This window comes from Centruroides sculpturatus, unplaced genomic scaffold (genome assembly GCF_000671375.1).
Source record: "Centruroides sculpturatus isolate CEXI.00-Female unplaced genomic scaffold, Cexi_2.0 scaffold1026, whole genome shotgun sequence".
NCBI lineage: Eukaryota > Metazoa > Arthropoda > Arachnida > Scorpiones > Buthidae > Centruroides > Centruroides sculpturatus.
In genome coordinates, this window is record NW_019385283.1 from 51,126 (window position 1) to 62,753 (window position 11,628).

Sequence of the window (11,628 nt, forward strand, 5' to 3'; positions counted from 1 at the left end):
CGCAAATTTTTTCCCTTTTATTGACTATTTTGAGGGGTTCAGGAGGTCGCGAAACGTGTAGATTTGCAAAAAAAAACTTGGAGTGTCAAATTTGACACGATTCCAATACATTTCCGTTTTATATACATAACAAGTTGGTAAGTAAAAAGGATCGGATTTGCGGATTTTTTGACGACTCCGACTCCAATTCCGACACCACAGCCCTGAAAATTTCTAATGCTGAGTAATCACCGAATTACATTGGGCTACTTTTCAGCAATTATATTTAATTAATTACTAAATAATTTGTTACTAGAGGGTAGCGTTAAGCATCATCTCTTATTAAGTTTAATTATAATTACAATAGGGCATCGATTATCCGAAACAATTGGGGCTGGTATTGTTCGGATAACTGATCATGTATGAAAAAATATATTAACCTACCACATGTTGAAATTTTTCACCGTTGCGTGTCGATTCGTGTTGAATTTTCGTCAATGTTAAGCCTAACGAAAATTTCTTAAAATAGTAATCGGGGCTATTGTATCGTTAAAAATTATTTCTTTATTTTGCAGAAACAAAATGAATATATTGAAAAAAAGAAAAAAAATTATATTTCGTCAGTTAATCTAGTATCAAAAACGTTTCGATTTAGCAAGACACACGTCCCAACACACAGTCCTTAGAAAAGAACCACACAAAACAAGAAAAACTGTTTCTCTTTCTTTGGTTTATCTCGAGATGTCAGCCACTTAGGCTATATTCTCTGACAAGCTGAAGCAAAACACACCACTCACAATGGGAGAAAAAAAGCCTCCTTCAAATACTGGCGTGTCCTTAAGTACCCTCTCGACTTGTGTTGTGCTGAATCAGAACTTTTTGATACTACATTAACTTCTGAAATATAATTTTTTTTGTTTTTATATTTTTCAATACATTTATTTTGTTTGTGAAAAATAAAAAAATAATTTTAAACGATACAATATAGTCGCGCCAGAGCTGCCAGCTAAAACACGCAGACCAATAAAAATAATATAGGAGTAGCCCAAGACATAACCAAATATTGCAGCGCAACAGCTCTAGCGGAAATTTAAATTTGCCGACTAGAACTTGAACGCTTTCGGTTAACCGATGCTTCGGTTGATCGGTATTCAGATAATTGATGCTCTACTGTAATTATATATAATCGCGGAAAAGTAGCCTGATGTAATCCGGTGGTTGTTTGGCTTTACAAGTTTATCGGGTTTCGTGATGTTTTGATGTATAAAATGTTTAATGTTTTATATAAAATAATGCTATATGGTATATACCAGGGATGGGCATGCAAGAATTCAGTGGGAGCCGAAATGTAAATTTTGCAAAATGTATGGGAGCCGCAGTTCTGTACCACGATTTTATTATATAATATAAATATAATATAAAACAATTATTGAATTTTTTTAATAAACATATTTTCACAAAATTGTGAAAATTAAATTGTAAAAATAATAATAAAAAGCAGAAATGAACACTTTCAGTAAGAGCCGCATCTAACTCAAAAAGTGCCGCATGTGGCTCTCGGAGCCGCATTTGCCCATGTCTGGTATATACAGTAAAATTTATAATTATTACGAATTTAATTATTAAAAATTATCTGTAAATTTTAAAAATTAATTTTCATTTACCTGCTGTTGTATATACAAATCCCGAAAATACGAAAATATGTGCAAAAACTACGATACACGTAAGTAAGAATTTAATTCCACAAATAAATCTTGTCTCGTTATTGAAGTCGGTAGTGAAAAGTTTTTGATTCGATGTAATTAAGGATACTGAAACGCAGCTCTGTAAAATTTTCCCTGAAGAGAAAGAAAATACTAATTTCATAAACTGATACAATTACAAACGAATTTATTAGAGTAGTCTAATAACAATAATAATATAATAGTAAAATTACAATATGTAAGGTAAAGGGAGAGAAAGTGAAGAATAAGAGTGTAGACGGGAGTTTGTTTTTAAACTTTGAAGCAGGTGATATCAGTTGCCTTAGTACACAAGTAACATTGAAGAAGAAGAAACATTTTGTTAAATTCTTTCCGAAATCTACAGAGTTTTCTCGATATTTTAAAGGAGTTGCTTTACCAGTAACCTTTTTAAGTGTCTGAATTTTTCGATCAGTCATTGTGATACTTTTAATACACCTTTAAATAAGAATTATATAACGGCTGATAACTGTTAAGGTTAAGATTATAGAAATGTTGTATGGTAAACTTGTTTTTGTTTTTACAACTTTAAACCAAAAACATGAACTTTTAACGAGAGTTAATATTTATATAATGCGGAGGAAAAAGAGATGACTGTAATTTCATATATATTTTAATATTGGCAAAGTACGGTACATACTGAAATGCTATTCTAATTGTGTATTTTCTATTTATTTTAGACCATCATGCCAAATACTTATATTAAAAATTCAAATCATTTATTATATTACATGTAGCCTATTCACATGTTTCCAGAGAAGGTTCATGTATTTTCCTATATTGTGGCGCCACTGTCGCGCCGCCATTAATATACTACATGAACTACGAAACTGCACTACAATAGAATTACGAATATAATTGATTTTGAAATTACTAATAGAAATTCGTTTATAAACACACTTTGTTAGTAATTGTAAGCATTTTTATATTTCAAATTATTAAAAGAGCAATTACTATACTTTTACAAAAGTGTACATTTTTTCTGACGTAAAGAAAAAATTACGCTACATCTATCATGGGGAAATATGTTTTAGAACTGATAAAAATTAAAATTAAGTAAACTTAAGGGTAATTGGCTCCTATTCAAGCGTTACAGACATGAAGAAAACTCGGAAACTTCACATGGCCAACTTGTCTGGGCGAGGCACGCACCCTCAACGAACTCCCAGTATTCAGGAAATGGAACCGCTTGGCCACTGGTGGGATAGCAGTATCTTAAAGGTTACCAAGACACGCCCTCTTATGGCAGAATTCAAAAACACTGTCTGTAAACTTCTGGATAATTATTGTATAATTTTTCGATTAGATTAAGAATTAAAATATTCTTTATATTCTGCTGAATTACTATTGTTCTATATCTACAAAAGTCGTGAAATAATAATAATTGATTTTGAAATTACTAATAGAAATTCGTTTATAAACACACTTTGTTAGTAATTGTAAGCATTTTTATATTTCAAATTATTAAAAGAGCAATTACTATACTTTTACAAAAGTGTACATTTTTTCTGACGTAAAGAAAAAATTACGCTACATCTATCATGGGGAAATATGTTTTAGAACTGATAAAAATTAAAATTAAGTAAACTTAAGGGTAATTGGCTCCTATTCAAGCGTTACAGACATGAAGAAAACTCGGAAACTTCACATGGCCAACTTGTCTGGGCGAGGCACGCACCCTCAACGAACTCCCAGTATTCAGGAAATGGAACCGCTTGGCCACTGGTGGGATAGCAGTATCTTAAAGGTTACCAAGACACGCCCTCTTATGGCAGAATTCAAAAACACTGTCTGTAAACTTCTGGATAATTATTGTATAATTTTTCGATTAGATTAAGAATTAAAATATTCTTTATATTCTGCTGAATTACTATTGTTCTATATCTACAAAAGTCGTGAAATAATAATAATTGATTTTGAAATTACTAATAGAAATTCGTTTATAAACACACTTTGTTAGTAATTGTAAGCATTTTTATATTTCAAATTATTAAAAGAGCAATTACTATACTTTTACAAAAGTGTACATTTTTTCTGACGTATAATGACGACACAATGTTTTAACNACACACTTTGTTAGTAATTGTAAGCATTTTTATATTTCAAATTATTAAAAGAGCAATTACTATACTTTTACAAAAGTGTACATTTTTTCTGACGTATAATGACGACACAATGTTTTAACACTTCGTAGAGTTTTTAACTTTTACCTAGCATTGATTTTTTTTTATGCTGCAACTCTCCTACCCATAATACGTCATAATAACAATCATACAAGTCAAATTCAAGTACCTTAAATAAATTTATTGTAATTTATTTTGAATTATCTTGGTTTTCAAAATAACACTCTGTAAAAAGATTAACAATTATAGGATTACAGTAAATTTATTGCAATCCTATAATTGCAATCCGCTATTATAATTCGTTCTGTATCCAGTATTACAGAACGAATTATAATGCACTGTACAGTACATATGTAGTATGTCTTTTTCCCTCGCTGTACCTCCTGCTTTATAATACAAGGTATTATAATCGCTGTAATAATTCTGTATTCCAGATTAGTAATATCTTTAATAATACTTTTAATTATAATTACAATTATTGATTATAATAAATATTCAATTATTATTAATGATTTGACATAGCTGAAATATTATAATCTTGTTAAAATAATTATAATAATTTTAACCATCTTTATCGTTTCTTAAGCTAAGGATGTTTACAGTAATAACACGTTTCAGTTATTTCTTATATGAAAAACTTTAAATTTTTTCCAGTTCTGTAATTATAATACATAAATGTCGTTAAATAAGTGTTATGAAATATTTTAAAATTATATAACTCTTACATCTATATTTAAGTAAATTAAAAAATAATTTTAAATATATTCGTAAAATTATAAATATCTTTCTATATTAGAAGACTTATGTCTTGTATCTTTAAGGCCAAGGCTCCACTGATGTAAAAACGGGCGTAAAAACCTTAGCCATAAAAACTTTTTATCACGTGACCAATTTGCGTTTGCGGTCGGATTGCAGTGGAGGACCTGCCAGCTAAGTTTTTATGGCGACAGTGCTGTCGAAATTATGCCTGTACGGTTGTATACATGATATCTATATAAAGACAATGATTATATTCTACGAGTTTTTTTTGTACTATAATTACAAATGTAGTAAAATTAATATCTTACTTTCATATATTACGTTTTATTTTCGTATTATTAAGATAATATACAGCACTTGTAAGCTTAGCTGTTTTATTATATACTCCTCTAAATTGAAGGATTTTCCTTTGGCCGTCCAATCGCGTGTTATAGCTATCCATTATTATAATCGGGATACCTCTTGTCGTAGATATACGAATACTTTCGGATGTTTTCGATAAATCTTTCCAGATCTATTCTAGACTAACCACGAAAGAACATACACAAAAGCTCGTTTTCAGCCATTTTCGCACCGTGTCGCAATGACCTAGATTTCACTGACTTCTAATTGGTAAATGGAACCGGTTTACGATCGTATTCGCGCTGAAAGTTGAACACTGCTCAACTCGCTTTTACGGCTGGTTTCACGACCTGCTCGGGCGTAAAATATCGTGGTCACATGCAGGGGCGCCGCTAGCTGTTTGAACGCCCGTGTGCAATACCGATTATGCCGCCCCCTGTTTAACTACGACTACCTGCGCTGAGCTTGCCAGAAAGGCTCTTTAGTGTTGTCTTATAAAGGTGTGAAAACAGAAAAGAAATACTTTACAAAAAGAACTATTAATTATTACTAAGTTATTTTTATTTACTTAAGTGTAAAACCGTATAAATATTTTTCTACAGAAATTGAACTCTCTTGCCTTCATGTTTGCGAAATCTGCTATTAATTTTCTTGTATCCAAGCTGTCTAAGATATCATGTTTAATTGAAAATATAGCTATAAACTAAATTACTTAGTCTTTGCTGGTGCATTGTTGATCTTNCTATATTTAAGTAAATTAAAAAATAATTTTAAATATATTCGTAAAATTATAAATATCTTTCTATATTAGAAGACTTATGTCTTGTATCTTTAAGGCCAAGGCTCCACTGATGTAAAAACGGGCGTAAAAACCTTAGCCATAAAAACTTTTTATCACGTGACCAATTTGCGTTTGCGGTCGGATTGCAGTGGAGGACCTGCCAGCTAAGTTTTTATGGCGACAGTGCTGTCGAAATTATGCCTGTACGGTTGTATACATGATATCTATATAAAGACAATGATTATATTCTACGAGTTTTTTTTGTACTATAATTACAAATGTAGTAAAATTAATATCTTACTTTCATATATTACGTTTTATTTTCGTATTATTAAGATAATATACAGCACTTGTAAGCTTAGCTGTTTTATTATATACTCCTCTAAATTGAAGGATTTTCCTTTGGCCGTCCAATCGCGTGTTATAGCTATCCATTATTATAATCGGGATACCTCTTGTCGTAGATATACGAATACTTTCGGATGTTTTCGATAAATCTTTCCAGATCTATTCTAGACTAACCACGAAAGAACATACACAAAAGCTCGTTTTCAGCCATTTTCGCACCGTGTCGCAATGACCTAGATTTCACTGACTTCTAATTGGTAAATGGAACCGGTTTACGATCGTATTCGCGCTGAAAGTTGAACACTGCTCAACTCGCTTTTACGGCTGGTTTCACGACCTGCTCGGGCGTAAAATATCGTGGTCACATGCATGGGCGCCGCTAGCTGTTTGAACGCCCGTGTGCAATACCGATTATGCCGCCCCCTGTTTAACTACGACTACCTGCGCTGAGCTTGCCAGAAAGGCTCTTTAGTGTTGTCTTATAAAGGTGTGAAAACAGAAAAGAAATACTTTACAAAAAGAACTATTAATTATTACTAAGTTATTTTTATTTACTTAAGTGTAAAACCGTATAAATATTTTTCTACAGAAATTGAACTCTCTTGCCTTCATGTTTGCGAAATCTGCTATTAATTTTCTTGTATCCAAGCTGTCTAAGATATCATGTTTAATTGAAAATATAGCTATAAACTAAATTACTTAGTCTTTGCTGGTGCATTATTGATCTTAAGTAAATAAATTAATTAAATAGTTTTTTATAATTTTTAACTTTGAAAAGGTCCTTTCACCAAATGCAACTGAAACCGGCAATGTAAGTAATATTTTTAGTGCTATTGCTGTGTTTGGAACTGTTGAAATTAAGTCATAAGTAAAAAGATATTGTAATGGGGTTTGTGGATCATTAGACTGGTTTTCTGGAAAATGCAACTTTAAAGTATTGATTTCATTAAACAAATCAATACTGTCAATGTCTGTTTCACTACTTGAATCGTCTTTAAGCTTCAGATTTAAATCCTAACCAAGTTAAAATATCATTAATTATACTTCGACCCATGTCAGAAGAATTATTAACAAAATAATTGCAATTTGATATGCAATAGAACTGTTCGAATGCGTACAAGTACAAATTGAGAAGGAAGCTCTGTAGGGATTCCCTATTTTCGCCAAACCTGTCAACTTCTGTCATACAGCACGACTATTGGTACTTGGCTTTCGGGTGCCCGCCAGATGGTTCAACCTGCCGACAGACGTTTCGCATTGCATCTTAATTCTGATAAATGCCAATAGAGGCGCTGTTAACGCTATAAAATAAATAAGAATATAGTAATTGCGCGCCAGTCGGATTTTTTTCTCCATGCGATTACATTTCTTATGCTATAAGTAGGGTGGGTATTATGACAATGACTAATTATTGCGTGACCGATCGTTCGATTTGCCGCCCCCTGAACGTGCCGCACGTGTGCGGTGCACGCCTTGCACGCCCGCTTACGGCGACATGATTAAAGGCTTTTAAGGCGAGGGCTTTACGCCCGTTTTTACTCTAGTGGAGTCTTGGCCTAATGCTGAAAATCACAATATTTTATATGCAATTATTATCAATTACCGATTGATCGGTTCAGAGGAAAAGTGATAAGAGTAGAAATTCGGATAATTTAAATATATTATTTATATCAAGTAACATTACTTAAATTTTACTGTGAATTATTTCGAATTGCAAGATTTTCTAGCATCAATGATTTCAGTCGCTGTAAAACTGCGTAATTTTGAGATATTTTTCATAAGGAATTTTACAGCATTCTAGTGCAAAACATGCAATAATAATCAGGAAAAACTGACATAACACAATAATCTTAAAATAAATTTTTATACTAAGCCTATATAAGAGCAAGATGTTAATGTGGATTATCATAAATTCTATGAACAAAAAAATTACCCATTAACTTGATGCTGCTTTGAAGGGATTCACCAATAATTGCTAATTAAAAACTTAACTTTGTAAATTTTTACTAATGAAGTTTTTTTACAAATGACGTACAATTAACAACTACGACTCCATATTTATAGCAATTAGATATTATTTGGGAACATACCTTTATCGCAACGAACATTAACTATATTCAGTATAATCAGAGTCTCCAGAAATGTTCCAATAAAAACGCATGTGATAAAGATGCTGATTGCAGTTCTGAAAATATACGTAAGATTTTCTATTAGAAATGCAAATTACTAAATACGAAATACAGTAGAACCATGTTAAAAAGCTTTCGAAGGGACCACTATAAACTAACTTTTAGGCAGGAACAATTTAATGGAGAATTTGTAAAAATAAATAATTTTTTAAAATTTATTTTATTTCAATATCAAGGTAATATATAACGTAGTAGAACATAGTAGAATAGTAAGGTGCACTAACTACAGAAGTTATTCAAGTGACTGGTGTCGATATGACGTGTCAGTGGTTAATAGACAGCATGGGGCAAGGATATTAGAAATTCGTTCATAAACTCAGTTTGTTTAAGACAATAACACTCCAGCTGATTTAGCGACCACTTTTTAAAAAATGAATGTCATCTCTACTCTCAAAATAAAGCATTTTGATATTTTATAATGATTTAAAATATAAAAGTTTTACAATTTAATAACAGATGACACCATACGCAGTTTTATATATCGCCGGAAAAGTTAAGCAACTCCTTGTTCCATATTTTTATACGTAACAAAGTTATGGTGAAAAAAAAGGATTACGATTTCTTTTCAACATAAACGTCTTAAGTGAATAAAATATCGTCGATGAGACTGATATTTTCGAATTTCTTATAGGGAAAACGTGTTATGCAGGAAAATTTAACACAAATGTTATGCTGTGAATGCCAAGAGAAAAGAAATTGCACTTTTTACGTGGGAAACCCTCTCAAGCATGAACTTCGTAAACGGATTCTACTATATTGTAAAAATATTTTTAACAATTTCGTGAAAGAATATTACTTTTTTATAGTATTTAAAAATGAAGTTTCAAACTAATTTAAAATAAATGGTTATTTTTAAAACAAAAGTTTCTAATTTTATCTTTAATTTACAAACTTTTCGCGCTTCTGTCTGAAATAATTAAAATTATTGTATTAATATCATAATAAATTATACTTATTTATATGAATTACTCACATAAATAATTGCACATTTTAAAAATATTTATAAATTTATTTTCATAATTTTCATTCAAAACATATGATAAAAACATCTTAACTGTTGTTACATTTTTATAAAAATTAAAAAGTATATACAGTAGAGCGTCAATTATCCGAATCAATTGAGGACTGGGGTTGTTCGGAAGATCGATATTTCGGATAACCGATTATGTACGAAAAAATATATTAATTTATCCCATCTTGACATTTTTCTCCGTTGCGTGTCGCTTCGCGTTGAATTTTCGTCGATGTTAAGCCTAACGAAGACTATCGTATCGTTAAAAATTATGTTTTTATTTTGTACAAACAAAATAAATATATTGAAAAAATATAAAAATAAAAAAAATTATACTTCAGAAGTTAATTTAGTATCAAAAACGTAAAATATTAGAGTAGCCCAAGACATAGCGAAAGATTGCAGCGCCACAGCACTGGCGAAAATTTAAATTTGCCGACTGGAATTCTTTCGGATGATTGATTTTAGGATAATCGACGCTCTACTGTATATTATATTATCAGCACTTACATGCAAATTATTTGAATTGTACAGAGGCGAATCTTATCGTCTTTCATTTTGCAGAATTTCACCGCTGCTCTGTATGAATCTTTCATTGCTGAAATGGGTAACAACGTAAATTATAAGAAGAGTTAAAGAACTGCTAATAACTTTTTATACGAAAGAAAAGTAAAATAGTACTTTGAATTCATGAGATATTAAGTGTAATTTAAAAACATTTACACATACACTATATTGAAAATTTATGCCATTTTCCTGCAAAATTTTCCTAAGCATGCATACATACATATATACAAATATACATACATATCCTCATGCTCATAATCTGAAAAGGGTAAGAAGCAGGCAAAAATTACAGTCTGGTTACAACACTAGCACTGTGCCTCCAATGCTATATTTCTATATGAATTATATCAGAATATTGTAGAACACTATATTTTGCATACGGTCAGATAAAAAAATATAAATCTTTTAAATTTTTCTCTGTATTTAATAGTATACATACATATTTTAATATATAAGAACTAGCTGAAAAAATCCCCCATTTTTAGTATAATATACTGTATATATTCCAATAAACCGCTCTATCTCTTTCCCCACAGTTTTCATCATCACGGTGTATTGTTGCACTTACTACGAGAATAAGACTGTTATCGCTCTTCTTCGGATATTAAATGCAACTATTATTCGAAAGAATTAACGGAATAAATCCACTAACATGATTTTATTTTACTAAGTTATTATTCCAGTAACAATGCAAAAGCCAAAACACTCACACACATATAATTTCAACATTCGAATAACAATTACAGTAACAATAACACCATTGGATACAATATGCAATTTTTAAGTATATATTTCAAAGTTCCCTAGAAGCGTGCTTGCTATCAAATGGCATTGTCTATAATTGTTTGTATTTTCTTGCAACTGCGCTGTTTATTACAGAAAATAAAATATTATTAACTTACCCCATTGAAGAATATTTTCTACATCTTCTCTACTACACGTGCTCGGTACACAAATATCCACACGAAATAATACTTTGGAGTAATTGACCATATCAATTATTTTACTCAATGGAAACGGTTTCTGTAAATGTTATATTGTAAATGTAAATTTATATATAATTTATATAAGATTGCTTTTATAATTGTAAACTTTTATATAAATACTTACAACAATATCTTTCATCATTCTAAGCATATTTTTAGTATTGTTATCTACTGGTACATCATTGAATTCATATGAATTAAATCCAATAGTTAATGCACAAAATTTTCCATGCAGTGTGTTTAATTTTTTATCATTTTTTCTGGTCTCATCGTCTATAACTTCAATATTCAAGCATTGATCGTAATCTCCGTGTAACCAGAATTTTCCACTAAATATTCCAAATGGTTTCCCTAGAGAATCAATCACTGAAAAATTCGTTGTAAAATTTTCATTATTAAGCTTTATACTCAAGCTTACAACATGTTTCATCACCAATATTAATATTTATAATCAACATTAATAAATATGAAGTAAATTTAATATATATTATTTAATATTTAACATTTAATAGACTATATATTATTTATAAATAATATACTGTATAATAAGTAAAAAGTAGATAAATTTTTTAGCAAATATAAATTTGGCATTCTTGCTTCATTTTAATGATTTTAATAAATGACTTTGAAATAACTAAAATTTTACATAAATTACGAAAATTGTAAATATAATATAATACAGACATGGGCAAATGCGGCTCTTTTTGAGTTACATGCAGCTCTTGCTGAAAGTGTTCATTTCTGCTTTTTATTATTTTTTTTTACAATTTTATTTTCATAATTTTGTGAAAATATGTTTA

General features: G+C 30.3%; 1 protein-coding gene across 1 annotated transcript; it reads right to left on the reverse strand.

Moving 5' to 3' along the window:
- Window positions 1-1,620: 1,620 nt before the first annotated feature.
- On the reverse strand, window positions 1,621-11,286 carry LOC111637157 (nose resistant to fluoxetine protein 6-like). Its single transcript, XM_023382581.1, has 6 exons — window positions 11,247-11,286; window positions 10,953-11,194; window positions 10,745-10,865; window positions 9,786-9,873; window positions 8,165-8,259; window positions 1,621-1,817 (listed from the first exon to the last, which is right to left on the reverse strand). The coding sequence occupies exons 1-6, from the start codon at window positions 11,284-11,286 to the stop codon at window positions 1,636-1,638; spliced, it is 768 nt and encodes a 255-aa protein (XP_023238349.1). The 3' UTR covers window positions 1,621-1,635.
- Window positions 11,287-11,628: the final 342 nt, after the last annotated feature.

Bases quoted from the DNA above. Each gene is read 5' to 3' on its own strand.
- LOC111637157 (XM_023382581.1), bottom strand. From the start codon at position 11,286: ATGTTGATTATAAATATTAATATTGGTGATGAAACATGTT. The intron at 9,874-10,744 runs GTAAGTTAATAA...TACCCATTTCAG, and splicing joins AGAAAATATTCTTCAATGGG to CAATGAAAGATTCATACAGA. The intron at 8,260-9,785 runs GTAAGTGCTGAT...GTATATTTTCAG, and splicing joins ACAATTCAAATAATTTGCAT to AACTGCAATCAGCATCTTTA.